At 43.0% G+C, this 18081-nt stretch overlaps 2 protein-coding genes across 2 annotated transcripts; one reads left to right on the top strand and one right to left on the bottom strand.

Moving 5' to 3' along the window:
- Positions 1 to 459: 459 nt before the first annotated feature.
- On the top strand, positions 460 to 6621 carry THRSP (thyroid hormone responsive). The gene is made up of 3 exons (XM_084894679.1): positions 460 to 545; positions 642 to 1220; positions 4258 to 6621. The coding sequence occupies exon 2, from the start codon at positions 751 to 753 to the stop codon at positions 1195 to 1197; it is 447 nt and encodes a 148-aa protein (XP_084750805.1). The 5' UTR covers positions 460 to 545; positions 642 to 750; the 3' UTR covers positions 1198 to 1220; positions 4258 to 6621.
- A 123-nt stretch (positions 6622 to 6744) lies between these two features.
- Positions 6745 to 14932, bottom strand: NDUFC2 (NADH:ubiquinone oxidoreductase subunit C2). The gene is made up of 3 exons (XM_084894680.1): positions 14616 to 14932; positions 8688 to 8831; positions 6745 to 6926 (listed from the first exon to the last, which is right to left on the bottom strand). The coding sequence occupies exons 1-3, from the start codon at positions 14782 to 14784 to the stop codon at positions 6877 to 6879; spliced, it is 363 nt and encodes a 120-aa protein (XP_084750806.1). The 5' UTR covers positions 14785 to 14932; the 3' UTR covers positions 6745 to 6876.
- Between the last annotated feature and the right edge of the window lie 3149 nt (positions 14933 to 18081).

Raw genomic sequence — 18081 nt, 5'->3', positions numbered from 1 at the left:
CCTCAGCATTCTTATTGTTAAACAGGAAGGTGAAATATCATAGGGTTGTGGTGAAGATTAAATGAGATAACTTTGTGAAAGGGTTTAGTGCAGAAATGGATGCAGAGTAGGTGCTGAATAAGTGCATTGAATAAAGAAAAAACAAAAACACACTAGAAAACTGCAGGACTGGGCTTCTGGTTCCCATTTCAGTGCTCTTTGCCCCTCCCCTTCGTCCTCTCCCTTTCCCCAAGTGCTTTCTTTCATGTCCACACACACACACACACACACACACACACACACACACACCCGTTCATGTCACAGCCTCCACACCCCAGGTTGAAGAAGGGAGCTGAGCTTTAGGAGGCTGCTCTAAATGGGCAGCAAGAGGCAGTTGGTCTCGGGTGGTGACCTGAAGGAATCAGTGACTGCCCTGAGGTCAAACGCACTCGTTGCCAAAGAGCAAAGCTTCCCTGTAACTGGCCCCATGAGCTGACTGAGGAGGAGGAGCCAGGCTCTCCCCGAGGCGGTCAGGAGTGGTGAAATGACATGCAGAAGGCTGGCAGGTCAGTCCCTGGGCAGATAGATCATCTAATGCAGGCACTGGGGCCCAAGCACTGGCATTGGCCTAAAACAGATCTGTGTGTTTTTTGACCCACCAGGTGGGCCCTGGCTTCCTGTCAAATTGTCATCCCTCCCAGGCGTGAAAGATAACAGCGTAGAAACAGTGCTGGGCAGTCTGCCGGACTCAGGGTGCCAGAGGACGCGACCATGCAGGTTCTCACCCCGCGCTACCCCAAGAACTGCCTGCTGACCGTCATGGACCGGTACTCGGCCGTGGTGCAGAACATGGAGCAGGTGGTGATGTTCCCCAGCCTTCTGCGGGACCTGCAGCCAAGTGCGCACGGGGGTGAGGCCCAGGCTGGAGCCCCCAGTCTCTACAACTACTTCACCATGCTCAAGGCCATCCGCGTGGATGTGGAGCACGGGCTGCTGCCCCGGAAGGAGGGGCAGGTCAAGATGGCAGGTGGTGGAGCCCATGAGGCTGAGAATGAAGCTGCAGAGACGGAAGAGGGCGAGGAGCTCTTGGGGCAGCTGGACCTAGAGGCCCAGTTCCACCTGCACTTCTCCAGCCTTCATCACATCCTCACCCACCTCACCTTGAAAGCCGAGGAGGTGACGAGGACGTACCAGGAGATAACGGGACAGGCCATTTAAGCCTCGGACGGACGCTAGGAAAGGTAATGGTGGCCATGCTAGCGGGTGTCAGGGTCCACGAAGGGACATTCCAGGGGAACATGGGGAGCAGTGGTGCAACCCCATGGGAGGGGGTCTCAGACCCACTTCAGGGTTCTGGAAACATCACCTGGGAAGGCCCAAGGCCAGGACTGCCTTACTGTCCTTCTGACCCAGAACTGGTGAGTAATGGAGTGACTGCTATGGAGACAGAGGGAAAAGTGACCCGTGAGTGCATACCTGATGTATGCACATGTGTTTATGCACGTGCACATTTGTTAATAAATATGGGTATTTACGCAGGTAAATTGTGAATTCCATGTGTGAATTCTATGTACTGTACCTGATATTTTTTAAGGTCACAGAGCATGAAAAATTATGTAAAGTAGGGGCGATAGGTGAGGCTGCTCACAATATTCCTGCACCTGACTGGGGTGCAGCCAGCCAACGGAAAGCTACAGGACTGCTACCTGTGCAGGCATGCCTGTTGGGATGCTCTGTTGTGAGGACATATTTGTTGGAGTCCGAGCCCATATGTCTGTGCACAGAGGGTTGGGGTTATGAGGTGTGGGTGAGCAGCCAGCTAGACAAGCAGGTGAAGGCACTCGGTGACAGGAAGTAGACTTGGGACAGTTATGGGTGGGCCACTCCTGGGTAGATGGGAAGAAACTTGGTCACACCACCTGCCAGCTTTCATCCTGGGCCACCTGCCAGCCCTGCTCCCACAAACTGGCTTCCCTGGTGATAAACCTTGTTCATGTTCATGGGAATCTCAAAACCACGATGGAGTAGGTGGGGTGGATTTCTATCCCCGTGTTACTGGTAAGGAAATGAAAGCCAGAGGTGAAGCGACTCACTAAAAGTCACCTAGAAAGAAGACAAAAGCAAGACTGGCCCCAAGTTTGAGCTGAGTGTTCTTTTTACCACACCCGACCGATTGTGGCCAGATGTGCTATCTTCATAATTTGCCTAGAGGCCACCTGCAATGATGAGGATGGAACAGGGACCTGAACACAGTCTATGGTGAGCTCTGCGCAGGTATTTCCTCAGCCATTCTTCCCTCCACTACCTCAAACCCAATCAGAACTTCAGCCTAGCTTCTCTCTCCCCTCAAGGCTCCCTAGTTCGCCTTTCAGAGGTTCTTGAATATAACTGAATTGGGTCAACAGCTCGGAGTCAAGTTCTGGTTCCACCACTAATGAGCTGTGAGACCTCTGCTTTCTGGGCTTCAGTTTCTTCACTGAATTGTAACAGTGGTAGCGAAAACAACAACAAACTTGAATAGTTTTATAGGTTAAAATCACTTGTATATTATCTAATAGAATTAGCATCCCCTTTCACAGATGAAAAAGCCCGGAGGCCTGAGAAGTAAAATGAGCCCAAGGTTATTCAGGAAATGTCACAGCTGAGATGCAAATGAGCCCTGGCCTAACTGGCATCTAAGTCCTTTCCTCTGAGTTAGTGAATTTCTTTAGCGCCATAGAATTCTGCAGCCTGGGCTGGAGGTGGGAACTGGGGGAGGGGGAGGAGGGGGAACTGCGTGAGTAGAACATTCACTCTTTGATCAACCCCAAACTGCTTCACAGACAAGAGAAGCAGTTCCACGCAACACTACTGATTTTCGTGGCATAGCAGAAGTTAAAAAACCTGGGCTCTGGTCCTGGCTCTGTATGACTTACCTTTCTTTTCTCTCTCTTTACAAAATAATAATAATAATAATAATAATAATAATAATAATAATTATATATATATATATATATATATATATATATATCGTTTTGTTTTGTTGTTGATTGTTGATTTCAGAGAGGAAGGGAGAGGGAGAGAGATAGAAACATCAATGATGAGAATCATTGATCAGCTACTTCTTGCATACTTCACACTGAAGATCGAACTCGAAACCTGGGCATGTGCCCTGATTGGAATTGAACTGTGACCTCTGGGTTCATAGGTCAATGCTCAACCACACTGGACAGATTCTTTTTTAAAATTTTTTTATTCCTCACCTGAAGGTATGTTTTTGATTTTTAGAAAGAGAGGAATAGAGAAACATCGATGTGACAGAAACATCAATTGGTTGCCTCCTGTACATGTTCTGTTCTGACTGGGAATCGAACCTGTTACATTCCAGGACAATGCTCCAACCGAGCTGCACCAGCCAGGGCTAACTTACTTTTCTGCATTGTAGTTTCCCTTTTGGTAAAATGAAGTTATTGCAGCTCTGATAACATGATTCTTCTTACAGGGCTATGATATTGCAGGCGTCTCCTACAGCAACATCATTGAGCTTTTTCATTATTTTTCTTATTCAGGAGGAACGTGACAGTACCTCAGTGATGTGGTTTTACACTGTGAAAGAAAAGAGCCACAAGCTAACCTGACAAGCTCAGGGAAGGCCTGTGTGGCGGTCTTGCAAACCCAGAGACCCAAGATATCCACAAGAGATGGTTTGAAAATTAAATATCTAACAGGTTATAGTAGGTAGTCATGTCCCAGAGATTTCACCTGACAAAGATCAACTTTGATCTTTTACTGAGCCCATCTGCCTTCGGCATCTAAGATAACATATCTGCGAGATGTCTGGGTAACTTGTAACTTCCTTTTACCCCAGACCCCTCAGGGCACAACAAATGGCCTCAAGACATTCCTCATTGTTATTGTTATCAAATGAATTGTCAACTGTTAATTACGTTAAAGTATCCTGTATCCATCTCTGTGAAAGAAGCTCATGTCCATCATTTAACCTTTTACCCTATCCCAGAGGTTTCCCGCTTCGCTCTGTCCCACCTCCCTAATCTATCACCAATGGATTTCATGTAACTCACCTACGTCCCTTTCCTTTGATTACAATGTATAAATATAGAAATGTAACCTGCCATTCTCCGGAGCATTATCTCAATCCGTTGAGGTTGAGGTTCTGCTTCCACGCACGTGTTGACAATTTTGGCTCAAATAAACTCACAAAAAAATTCTTTACAGGTTTCAATGTTTTTTTTCATTAACAACACTGACTTGGTTTTTTAATATTTCTGAATTCCACAGATCCCTTTATACGAGAGAAGGCAGACTCTGTAATAAGGACTCGGAGCAGTTCAAGAGCCCTGGCGATGAGAGCAGAAAGGCTAGACCTGCCCTGGAAGTGAGGCGACGTGGTTTTCTGGGATGCTTCACTACCTCCCTTTGAGCACCAATTCGTGACTCATCACCGGGTCACCTTTAGGATGCTTGCTGCTCTTTACAACTCTCCCTCTCTCCGCTTACCAGTCTGGGATAGTGATCCGTGGATCGGGAGGGGCTAGATGATATCTAGACGGTGTGTCATGGTAGGAACATAGGTTTTAGCATTTGACCGATTCTTAGCAATTCACTGTGTGATCTTTGGCAAGTTATTTAATCCATTGGAATCTAAATTTCACCACCTATAAATGGGGATAGTATTGCCTACCTCACAAGGTTAGTCTAGAAATTAAACAAAATAGAATCAAAAGTACCTGGCATATAAGCGCTGTTATTTATACGCTCATTCCCCCACCCCCACCGCACCTATATTTCTGTATTTGCTTTAGCCTTTGTTTTTTACACTCCAGAAGTCCCTTGGATTGAGTGGTTCACTTTTGTTCCTGCCAAGCACAGGTGAACTATAAGTTATTTAGTACAGAAACCATCTATAAAAGCCTAAGCGACTGTTATGACATAGGTCACTATGATGTGCACTGACACAGGAGCTGCCCCCTCGTGGTCAGTGTGCTCCCACAGTGGGAGCATTGCTCAGCCAGCAGCCAGGCTCGTGGCTGGTGAGTGCAGCTATGGTGCTGGAAGCCTCTCCCACCAGCTGCTTCGCATACTGCTACATCCCGCAGGGATGTTGGACCTAAACCATTAGCCAAACATCCCCCGAGGGGTCCCAGATTGTGAGAGGGTGCAGGCCAAACTGAGGGACCCCACCGGTGCTTGAATTTTGTACACCATGCCTAGTTAAAATATAATGCCTTGTATTTGTACATTAACAACTCTAAAGTACTACCTTAGTCATGATTTTATATTCAACAAGAGGCACTTGAGAACAGAGATGGCACTCATCTAATTTTACCCAGAAACCACGCTTATAATCACATGCCACCTACTTTGACATCACATGGAAAGAAACAATTTTATTAATCCCCAAAAACTAATCTATATTATAAAAAGCCAGTGGCTAGAATGCCAGAATGACCAACCAACCAGTCACCAGGAGGTGCACCTCTCGATCACTCTCCCCGGCCTGTGAGCTGCTCATGGTGGTGGTGGCGGCGCAGGGCTCTCAGCTCACACAGAATGGCAGGATCGTGCACAGCGGGTCTGGAGTCCTGCTGGCCCAGCAGGTCTGGGTCTTGCACGATTTCAAGGGCTGGGTCTCTAGTCTGATCATAAAATCCGAGCCTGGAAACGAAAGCTTTCTGGACAAGCACTGGATTTGACGAGCAATAAAGAGTAAGCTCAGCCCTTGCTGACTTTGCTCAGTGGATAGAGCATCAGCCTGAAGACTAAAGGGTCCCGGGTTCAATTCTGGTCAAGGGCACATGCCCAGGAGGCAGCCGATCAATGATTCTCTGGTATTACTGATGTTTCTACTTCTCTCTCCCTTCCTCTCTGAAATCAATCAATCAATAAAAATTATATATAAAAAAGAGAGTAAACTTGTAAGCTCATTCCAGTTAGGTGGGATCTTTTACTACTAATTGCACTGAGCTCTGCTGAGAGTGTTAGCACTGAGCCCACTTTCTCCAGGATGATCCATCTTCTAAGAGCAAAGGCCCTTTGCAGAATGTTTTCTGTTCTCCTGGTCTTGAGTTTCCTGCTTGTAAACCACCTGCTATATTGTTCAGAGAGCTCAAAAACGCAATCCTGATCATGTTTTTATTCCTATTAAAAACCCTTTAGTGACTTCCTACTACCTAGAGCAGGAGTGGGGACTGTCTGGCCCACATGCCGCATATGGCCTGAAAAATCACCTGGTCTGGTCTTGCCAAGGCATTAGGGTTTAGTTAAATCTCTGACCACATATAGCAGGCTGTTTTAAGTTGACGATTTTGAATGGCCCTCGAATGATGTTATAAATATCCCATTGGCCCTTCACAGAAAAAAAGGTTCCCCACCCCACCCAGAGGATCAAGTCAAAATTACTCTACATGACTTACAAAACCCTCCATAATCTAGCTTGCTTTGCTCTAGAATGGGAGCAGGCAAACCTTTTCTGTAGGGCACTATTAGATATTTTAGGCTTTGTAAGCCATAAGGTCTCTGTCACAACTACGCAACTCTGCCCTCTGCTGTTGTAGCATGGAAGCAAGCATAAATATGTAAACATATGAGCATGGCTGTGTTCTAAAAGAACATACTGGCATGAGCCAGATTTGACCCACAGACTATAGTTTTCAACACCGAACTATAACTAGACTTCATTTTTAAGTCTGTCAGATGTCTTCTTAAAATAGGGTAAATGAAAACAGACCATTGTTGTTTTTTTTATGATAAAAAAGAGTCAGAATGTTCATGATGACCATTTTAATCACAAGGTGTTAACATACAGGTTAATATAAACTTCAGATATCATGAAATCATTCTCCACAAAATTCAGAAATAACTGTTTTCAGTGAAACCAAAGAAAGTGATTTGAAGACTTCAACGCACTGGGTAGAATTTTTCAAATTTCTCACCATACGTTTTCTTATCTATAAAAGAAAAGATCACAAAACATTTATGTTTAAAGTATGTTTTAAATCATATTTCCTAAAGAATAAAATTAAAATATAATATTCTTACAGATAGAAACCCCTAAAATTTCCTTCTTTTCTTGTCCTCAACTATGGTTTGGTGATCACTGAAACATCCTGCTATACTGAATGGACTTTGAAGAATCTGTGGTGACATCCAGATGGCTGCCTGGAGGGGCAAGGTGCTGCCAGGGGGGTCCTGGCTAAAGGGGTAAAGGAAGGAAGAACAGGGAGGGGCCCAGAGCTGAGGTCATCAAGTACTCCATGCCTGTGTGGTCAATGCATGAGGCTCTTGGCACACCTGCCAGTAATCCGCTGCTCAGAGACAAAAAGAGCCCATGAGGCTCTACACGCTCCCGCTGACAGAGGGAACTACATAGAAATATGGAGGCAAAGAGCTAGAGGTCTGGAACTGAGGACTGCTCTGCCATTGGTTCTCACTCTGGAAATTAATATTCCCAAGATTCCTTCCAGCTCTAACATCTAGCAGTTCTGAATATTTTCTGTGCGTTCTACAACCACTATTCATGGCTTTGTATTAGTCGTTGAGCTCATCGGCAAAAACAAAACAAAACAAAAACTGTACCTTTCAGATCCACCATTAACATTACATATGTGATTAAAGGTTATAGGAATGTTAAATACAGTAATAAAATTTAGAATAAACAGGACCTGAGAGATCATCATTCAGTCTAATAAAATTTCAATGCTTAATATTATTATACATATAGGAAAGTCTATTTAAAATCTATATATTTACAGGTTTAAAATATTGCTTCCTTTTCCTTCCTTCCTTCACATATGTACACATCTGTATTGTGTGTATGTGTAAAATAAAAAGAAGGCAATTATGTCATAATTATAGTTGAACAGAGATAAGCAGTTTGCTGAGGAAATTCCTGTCTGCAGCTGGGTGAAAACTTCACTGAGATGATGAACCTTGAGCAGGGATTTGTTAGATGGGAAGAGTGGAAATGGGACAGGAGGAGGCTCAAGAAAAAAGCACAGTGTGTACGAAGTGATACAGGGCAGGTTCAGGACTGGGCCTTTCACGAGGCAGGAGATGCGTTATGGGAGATGAGGCAGGGTTCTGTGTTGTTCAGGTCAGCTATTATTTATTAAGTGCCTACTATGTGTTGGCTCTGTCCTAGAGGCTGGGACATTCAAAGATGAAGCTGCAGTCTAATGAGTGACACACAACTGTGTCTAAGTAATGTGGTGGATAAAAGGTATAGGCAAAGTGTTTCTACCAGGCAGTTAACCTGAGACATGATCTACAGCAAGACCAAAAACATAGGTGTCTGAAGGCAAGTCAATGATTCAAGCAAAAGATTATTAGGGCCTGAACCAGGATAGTAGCAGTGGAGCAGAGTGGAGAGTTCAGAGATGAGAAATAGGAAGCAGAACAATAAGACTTGATGGGAAAAGACCTGAAGATGATTCCCAGGCTTCTGCTAGAATACACAGGTGGACAGTGGTGCCATCACTGAAGCAGGCTCCGAACAGAAGGTATGGGCAGGCAGAGGGAACATGAGGGTCTATTTGCTGTCTGAGGTACTTAGCCAGAAATCTGACATATGAATTCAAGAAAATTCTGGTCTCTGGACAACCATGTGGGACTCAACAGAATAGAGAAGAAACCTGAAGTTACAGACATGGAAAAGATTAACCAGGGGGAAATGATGCAAAGAAAGGCTTTTTACAATTAACTTGAAATACCTTCTTCAGGAAAATCCTCTGGATGTGATTTTATATATGCAAACATATCATGGTCCTTCACAGCATACATATAGTCTTGACGTTTTAGAAGATAATATCCAACAAAAAAAAAGGAAGTAATATATAGAAGCTGGCGATGCACACCTGAAAATCAAAGGACAAATCCCAAAGAAAACAAAAATCAGTCAGTCAATATAAGATTATATTCTTACATTTCAGATATATAATTTGCTTTTCTTCTAAAATTCTTTTTTTAATTTTTATTTATTTATTTTTAAATATATTTTTATTGATTTTTTTTTATAGAGAGGAAGAGAGAGGAATAGAGAGAAACATCAATGAGGAATCATCGATCAGCTGCCTCCTGCACACCCTCCACTGGGGATGTGCCCGCAACCAAGGTACATGCCTTGACCGGAATCAAACATGAAACCCTTCAGTCCCCAGGCTGACGCTCTATCCACTGAGCCAAACCAGTTTTGGCTAAAATTCTTTTTTTTTTTTTATTTAAAAAGGACTTTCTATATGGCTATTCTGAACAAACAGCCTTGATCTTGAGATGTTTTCTTAAAGCAATTTGACAACTATAAAAGACAACATTAAAGTCTACAAACATCACTACCAATAGAACCAAGATTTTTAAAAATGAGGTTTTATAAATTTCTTCATGGGAAAAGCTTTTTAAGTACCAAATCCTAAATGCTAGACTGAGAACAGAAAAAAATATTTTCTTCTTTGATAAGTTAACTTTAGACCTCAACGAATTTATATTCCAGGATATGTTCAGGATGTGATGAGCTGAGGGGAAAGTCCTCCACAAATGGTCTAAAAGCAATTTTGTTTGTCTCCATAAACTGATTTATATTTGCATAATTAGTGGTTACTACAACAGCAGGCTAACTACAAATATATCTCAATTATCTTTTGTACCATTTAAATTTCCTCCTATTTCATGAATTATCTATTAAAAACTATATTTAAAAATTCATCATATTAAAAAAGTCACTCTATTATGAGACTAGAGAGGATCAAATCACTAGAAAGGACCTTATGGCTTACAAAGCCTAAAATATATAATACCATAGAGAAAAATTTAGTTTGAAGGGGAGATCCAAAGGTATAACTTTATATATGAAATATTTTTTTGCAAAAGGCTAACTGCAGGTTTGACTTTCTAGCTAAGCCCCAGATTTCTATCCCCAGCTCTCCACTTCTTATCCCACACATCTTCCTTTGGAGAGCTCGTTTATTACTATACTTTTATTTACTATCCATTTCTGGTGACCTACAAGTACATCCAACTCATACACGCATACTGAATAACAGATACATCCAGATATGTCCACTTAAATATCCTCAAATGAACTCATTTCCTTCCTATTCATACCTCTTTCTCCTAATTCCAAGAATAAGACCTTTTGCCCAGAAATCTAAGTCCTGGGTAATAAACACAGTAATCATCCTTTATTTCTACCCTCTTCCCCATATCCAGCCACTGAATGCTGTCAATTCTACCTTGTAAATATTTCTTCACTTATCTCTCATTTGCTCTAACTGGTCTCCCCTTCATCTAATTTTTCATTCTGTATGATCCCAGCTTTTATCCTGTCACTAGAGGAATTTTTACTGAAATATAAACCTAGCGTGTTGGTCCCTTCTCCTTCAAGTATGGTCAATAGGAGTGCATTTGACCTCTAAAGCCCTTCATGAGCCAACTTTCCCACCTTCATCTTCTGGCACTCCCGGGGAGGCAGTGTGTGCCAGAAGCACTGAACTGCCTTTAAAAAAATAATAATAATAATTTTATTTTATTATTATTATTTTTTTATTTCACAGAGGAGAGGGAGAGAGACAGAAATATGGATGAAAAGAGAATCATTGACTGGTTGCCTCCTACACACCTTGATCAGTATCGAATCTGGGACCCTTGAATCCACAGGCCGATGCTTTATCTACTGAGCCAAACCAGTTAGGGCTGAACTGCTTTTAACTCCTCACAAAAACTAGGCTTCTTTATGCTTCTACATACCACACACTTATTTCTCTGCCCAGAAACTTCCTGATCCTTCAAGACTTAACTTAGACATCACTTCAGCTAAGAAGTCTTCCCAGAACTTTCCTGAATTTAAAAGGGTGAGCTCATCTCTATTAATATGTAAGTTGCTATAATAATTATTTCTTTCTCTACTACCAGGCAACACCAATGTTTCATTCATTTTTGTATACCAGCACATAGATAGCAATTAATATTTAATTAAGTGAATGAATGACCTTGGGCAAGTAAATTTACTAACTCTAAAACAAAGATAATACCTATCCTACCTTTCTCACAGCAGTGGTATATAAACCCAAAAAAACCAAAACAAAACAAAACAAAAAAAAACACATATAAAATATTTTTGGAAAACGTGTAAAACAACAAAAATGTAAAATATTACTATGACCTGGAACTGGATAGGGCCCAGGCTCTTTTGCATTCTCCCTTGCCCCAAACAGCCACTGTTCTCCCAAACTGGGCCACTTGCAGCACCGCAAACCAAAGGGTGCTGGCTGGGTTGTCCCATGTGCCACTGGACGACAAAGAACGACTTTCTGTGCTTAGCCATGTCTCTCACAGCAAGACTTCATAAATATTCTAGACCCTGTCAGTGTCCCGGCCCTAAAGGTAGGCTTAGCCTCTTCCCAAGTCCCCATTTCCCTAACCTCTCTTCTCTCTTACCACATAAATCACCCCTCCACAATCATTTTCTCCTTTCCTTTACTCAGTTAATCTAAACTTGGAGTCATGGTGTTCTTTGCAGAACCCCATAAATTACTGATAAATTAAACTAGAAATCAATAAATATTTAATTTTGTGGACTACACATAGATATCAACTAACTGTAAATTTAGGGCAGGTAAGTGGTAGCCAGCAACAGGGGTTTAAAAACAAATGACAGGAGAAAAACTTAAGAAAAAATTCTGTTAACTTGAAAAAGATCTGCACAATTTGATTTCACTGATAGAATATTCCAATAGTACCCACAGAATGCCAGGTCCTCTCCAGGACTATATTTTGAAAATTCTTTCCCACTTCTCCAGTTCTGTCACACGTGTGTGCATTAACTTGTACCACAATTTGTCTTTTTAATGGATATGCTCATCTGATTTGTAAATACTTGGAGGGTTGAGACCATGTTTTATATTTCCTTGCAATCTACATAGACTTATTCATCCATTAAATACTTATTGAGCACTACTTTATGCCAGATATTGAGCTAGACAAACACATTATGAATTCAATAAATGCTATTAATGATACAATTTTAATAAAGTCAAGACCTAAATTTTCCAAAGCACCTTAGGGAAAAGCAGGGAACTCAGGAACTCTGACCCCTAGCTCTGGGCTAAGTGCTTTATATACATCATCTCATCTAGTTCTCACAGCCACACAAAGAGGTAGCCATTCTCCTTATTTCATAGATGAGGAAACTACAGCTCATAGTGATGTTACTTCCCTAGAATCAAAGAATCAAATGAAGGTGGTATCAAACCCATATCATAACCACTAAGCTCTTCTGTCTTCCAGAAAAGACACAAAACCTGGTTTGATAAGGTGAGATTAAGTAGTATACACTTCACATTTCAGCCAATCTTTACTTGCTCTTCAACAGTTCCCCTCTGATCTGTACCTCCTATAAGCTCCACAGGCACTCCCTGCTCATCCACTGTCATCAAAACAGGTAACTGTCCCACCTAGACCCATTTGTCTACCAGACTAAATGCTCTTCAAGGTCGGGGATGGTATTCCTCACCCCACATACTTCGTAAGTTGGCGGTCACCACCCGGTGGTCCATGGACCGCGGTGGCCCATGAGGTCCGAAAGGTTGGCGAGCGCTGCAGGATGTAACACTGCCTGGCAAAGGAAAGAGCTCTGTACATGGTAAACAAACATAATACTGAAAACTGTCTGCATAACAACTGCTAAGGAAAGGGAATTTTGTCCAGCACCTTTTGTGGACCAGGCATTTATTTTACCTATCTCACTTGTCACAACAAATATGCAAAGATCAATTACTCCCATTTTGTAGATGAGGAGACTGTGGCTCTGAACTGCCTAAGTAACTTGCCTAAGGTGACACAGTTGGGAAGCAGTGGAGGAAGGCCATTTAGTTCCATAGTGGAGCTCTTTCTAAGACTTGGTACATGAGGACTGGTAAAGAGAAGGGAGAAAGAAAACCCCATCTACCCAGAGGCAGAAATGGTCAAAGATCACTCCTTTCTGTAGAGCAGGGTCATGTCCAAGGGAGAAGGGATTTCAATACTATTTAAGCAATGTAAATGCTGAGATTTGGTGGGCTGGAAGCTGACCTCCAGGTATGACATACAGCTGGAAGGCAAAAGAGGAACAAGTGAGGTGATTCCTGGTTGCTGGAATCACTGTAGTATTAACTTTCTTCCCAACTGGGCTCCTTGGCTCCACTTAGTATTGCTTCCCATTGTTGACAAAGTTGACACAGGTCTGATCATTGCATCTCTGCCTGCCTCTCCCAACTCCCCTGGCAATCAAAAGCTAAAAAAGGTTCCTATCTGCCTAATTCAGTGGTCGGCAAACTGCGGCTGGGAGCCACAGGCGGCTCTTTGGCCCCATGAGTGTGGCTCTTCCACAAAATACCACATGCGGGGGCACACAGAGTGCCATTGAAACTTCGTGGCCCATGCGCAGAAGACAGTTTTCGGCTCTCAAAAGAAATTTCAATTGTTGTACTGTTGATATTTGGCTCTGTATTGACTAATGAGTTTGCCGACCTCTGGCTTAGGGAATAGCCACGAGGTACCTACTAGCCTTATTGCCCTACCCTGCACACTCACTCAATCATCAAACCATCTGCCATCCCAAGGCCCTTGCCTTCATTTATTCCTACTAGCCCCATAGGTCTGGAAGGCTGTTAGGTCATAGATAAGTTCAAAATCTCCCAGGTTCCCTCCACGTTTACCTTTTGAGATCCACAGCCCTCGGCACACCTACTGTGTCAGCTATTAAAGGCTCTGACAGGACGCCAAGGATATACCAGGAGAAAATACAGCCTCCTACTCAAAGCTGGGTCTCTACACAAGCATCATCCATAGTATCTGGCAGTTTAACATCAGGCCTTCTCCCAGACCTAACGAATCAGAATGCACATTTTTAACAAGACCCTCGGTTATGAGTAGTATGCTACAGTTTGAGAGCACTATTTTCAAATATAGACTCCAGAGGTCTAAAAACTGGTTCTGTTGCCAAAACCGGTTTGGCTCAGTGGACAGAGGGATGGCCTGCGGACTGAAAGGTCCTGGGTTCGATTCTGGTCAAGGGCATGTACCTTGGTTGCGGGCCCATCCCCAGTGGGGGGTGTGCAAGAGGCAGTTGATCATGATTCTCTCTCATAGATGTTTCTAACTCTCTATCCCTCTCTCTTCCTCTCTGTAAAAAATCAATAACATATATTTAAAAAAATAAAAACAGGCTCTGCTACTTATTGGCCGTATGACCTTGGGCAAGCTGCTTGCACCCCCGGAAGGCTGATTTCTCATTGTGGATACTAACTCCCCGCGAGGTGCTTTGAGGAGCGAAGGCTGTAATGTACGTGTCAGGAGTACACAGAGCATGGAGTGAGCGCTCATGTTTGCACACACCACAGCGCGAAATGAGAGGGGAGCGGGCAGTCCATGGCCGGTCCTTCATCATAGTCTCACTGCGGGGACGTGAGTTCCACCGCACCCTGTTTCCTGAAGAGCCAAACGACCCCCTGGCCTCGCCGAATTCGGAGGAGCTCAGGGGCGCGGAGGCCCCAGGAAGGCGAGGCAGGGCCTGCGAGGCGAAACGGCCCGCACCAGCGAAGGAGCCAGCCCGCGGCCTGGTGACCCTCTCCCCGCCCGCCGGGCCCGCCCGCCAGCGCAGCCCTCACCGGTGGTCAGCACCGGCCTATGCCGGATCGCGTTATCCAGGAGGCCCGAGCAATAGCCCAAGAAGCCGAAGTAGGCGAGCCGCGGGTCCGTCAGCTTGGGCGGGGGCAGGCTCCGCGCTTCATCCGGCAGGAACTCCAAGGGCCTTCGGCCCGGCCGTCCGGTCATCATATTGAGGCCGTTCTTATGTGAGGCCTGGCCTCAGACCGCCAGCGAGGAAGAGAAGCACCACGACCACCGGCGGGTTCCTCGCCCTAAACTTTCTCCTCCCGGCGCTGGGCTGAAGGGCACTGCGCAGGGCGGTGCAGCGCTCGAACGCTTCCCCGGACGCACAGCTGCACGAGCTAGCCCTGGAGGTTCCGGGGCACTAAGTGACCCCCCCTGCCGGCCGCCCGCGGGCGCTATGTTCAGCCCACGGGGTTGGTACCGGAGTCCAGGGGGTCACGAAAGGAGCCAAATTGGGAGACTAGTGCTCTTTTTCGCCCGACCTTCCTCACCCGGAACTGTCTCTTCCTCTCCCGCCCCTGAAAGTCCCTTCAGCAAGAATTGATCTTTGCATCCAACATCTACAAGTGAGCTTGATGGATAGTTTCAAGAAACGTAATTCATTGAATTCTCATGAGAGCTGTTTTCATTTCCTGGGTGTCCAGTCATTCATTCGTACCGGCACACCCTGCAAAGTCTAAAATTAAGGTCCAATCATCAACAAAGTATTCAGAGGACCCAGGACTAGATCATGTAGCTAAACTTCTGGGCGGCAGCACCTTGAAATTTTTTCACCTCTGGGTCTTCGGGTCCTTGTACGTGACTGAGGGGAGAGGTGTTTCCTATCTGCTCACCTACCTCCAGTACTGTACTGGGGAGTGTCTATCTTGGAACTGTTTTTTTTCTTCAGAAAGCCCTTCCTGATATTGAGCGAAAATATTTTCTTTTTGTATTCATTCATGCTCCCTACCAGGAATTCAGCTCACAACTTGGGCATATGCCTTGACTGGGAATGGAACCATGACCTGGTTCATAGGTTGATGCTCAACCACTAAGCCATGCTGGCAGGGCTATACTCTCCTTTTTAAAATATGTAAATAAAATAGTACAATGCTAAAACTCCTTTTGATCTCAACCTTCATTCTTATTCTCTTTCCTTCCTCCCAAGAGGCAACTTTGGTCCTAATTCCATATATTATTATTATCCATTTTAATATATTCACATTCATAGATGAATTGATAAACTACATAAAACATAATATGTGTGTGTATGGTTTTAAAACTGTATGCCTTCTGTACAGATTATCTCCTTGTTTAGAATTGGAATTGCTGAATTTCAGAATATATGAATTTTATTTTAAAAATATATATATTTTATTGATTTTTTTTACAGAGGAAGGGAGAGGGAGAGTCAGAAACATCAATAAGAGAGAAACATCGATCAGCTGCCTCCTGCACCCCCCACCCCATTGGAGATGTGCCCGTAACCAAGGCACATGCCCTTGACCAGAATCGAACCCTGGACTCCTGAGTCCATAGGCTGATGCTCAATCCATTGAGCCAAACCAGCCATGGCGAATTTTCAATTTTACTAGGTAATATCAGGTTCTCCATAAAGAAACTGATCCAATTTCCATTTCTATCCACAATTTATGTGAACGTAGCAATATTTTCTATTGTCAGACTTTAGTTTTTGTCTATGGTAAAAAAAAAAAAAAAAGGGATCTCAATGTTGTTTTAATTTAATTTGTATTTCCCTATTATCTAGTGAAAATTGTTATCTTTTTAAAAAATATTTTTTATTGATTAGAGAAAGAGGAAGAGGGATAGAGAGATGAAAACATCCAGCCCCCAACTGGGACATGTGCCCTGAATGGGAATCAAACCAGAGATCTCTTGGTTCATGGGTTGATGCTCAACCACTGAGGCACACTGGCCAGGCAATAGTATCTCTTTCTACGGTCATTTGCCATTTGGGTTTCCTTCTGTTTGCCTAGTCGTATTTTGCCTAGTCATACACTTTGCTTATTTTCTCTAGGGTTGTCTTTTTCTAAATGATTTGTAGGAATTTTTAATGTGAAGTAATATAAATCCTTTGTCTGTTATAAGTTACAAAAACCCCCATCTTTTGTCTATGTTTGTCTTTTAACTTTATAAGGTCTTCTATTACACAAAAGTTAAAGTTCTAATGTAGTAACATTTATCTATCTAATCTTTTTCTTTATGGTTTATTTCGTGTCTTTAAAAATTCTTTTCAAAGCAAGGTCCTAAATTTTTTAAAAAAAGATTTTTGGTTTCCAAAACAAAGCTCTAGATACTACTTTTATGCATTTCCCCACCTCAGTAAATGGTGCCACCATCCATTCAGATGCAATACCTGGAATACAGGGATCATCTGATTCTTTGCTTATCCTCAAGCCCTATATCTAATCTATTTCCAACTACTGTCAATTCCAAGTCCAAATCCATCTGCTTCTCCATCACACTGCCACCACTCTTCTTCCATATTCCATAACCTTGCTCCCAGGTAATTCTCAGCAGAGTAACTTTTTGAAAATAGATTTCAACCTCCAAGTAAATAAGAAATTTAATAGAAAAAGTGATAAAGAGCATAAACAGTTTTCAGAAGAAAAGTACAAATGGCTCTTAAACACAGGAAAATACTCTAATATCTCTCATAAGAGAAATGCAAATGAAAATTACCTCGAGACATCATTGGCAAAGATCTAAAATACTAATGACACACTCATGAGGTAGGCAAGTTTGTGGGGAAAGAGACATCATTCCTTGCCTGGGGAACATAAACTGGTGCAACTTCTATGACGAATTTGACATCTACTAGATTATAAATGCATGTAGCCTTCACAGAGCAGTTTCCAGGTGGAAGTCATTAACAAGGAAAACTACACCAGTGCTGGTCTGGAAAGTCAGCTCATCTTCCCTGCAGTTCTCTTCTGCTTCTGGCTCTATGCCTTTCCGTGGGGAAAGACAGTGACCAAGAATACCACGTCCCTCCCACTCTTCTTTTATCTTGTGAGATTTTGGTATAGTGTATGTAAATTAAACAGCAGATTTAAAAAAAATGACTTGTTTATTTATACATCTTGTTTAAATTTTGATAGTAACCTTGGCTTGTTCTTGACTTTGCTACGAATCTAGATTGTAAAAAATATTTGGAAACTATACTATTTAGTAATTGCTAAAACCTAGCAATTTGTTGAAAATTGCCCACATCTCTGCAGTTTAAATATACAAAGTATATTACTTGAGAGAATCCTGGGCTGTAGGCAGAAGTCTGAGTTCTAGTCTGTGCTGGCACCAAAAAGCTATTCATGTCTCGGGAATCATTGCACTCTTGGCAATACAAGGGGTTGAATTGCTTTAAAGACTGTATTAGGGCTTTGAACTCTTAAGCCAAACAAAAACTCACATGAAGCTTAATATATGAAATAGATCAACATATTTGCTTTGGTAGAAGATGGG

This window comes from Pipistrellus hanaki, assembly GCF_964339955.1.
Source record: "Pipistrellus hanaki genome assembly, chromosome: 9".
Classification (NCBI taxonomy): Eukaryota; Metazoa; Chordata; class Mammalia; order Chiroptera; family Vespertilionidae; genus Pipistrellus; species Pipistrellus hanaki.
This window is presented reverse-complemented; position numbering and strand designations above follow the sequence as displayed.

Excerpts from the sequence above, each read along its gene's own strand:
- THRSP (XM_084894679.1), top strand. The coding sequence starts at position 751 with ATGCAGGTTCTCACCCCGCGCTACCCCAAGAACTGCCTGCTGACCGTC.
- NDUFC2 (XM_084894680.1), bottom strand. The coding sequence starts at position 14,784 with ATGATGACCGGACGGCCGGGCCGAAGGCCCTTGGAGTTCCTGCCGGAT. Across the intron at positions 8,832-14,615 it reads TAGGCCGGTGCTGACCACCG|GTGTGCATCGCCAGCTTCTA; the intron begins GTGAGGGCTGCG and ends TTTGATTTTCAG. Across the intron at positions 6,927-8,687 it reads AGAGGATTTTCCTGAAGAAG|ATAAGAAAACGTATGGTGAG; the intron begins GTATTTCAAGTT and ends TTTCTTTTATAG.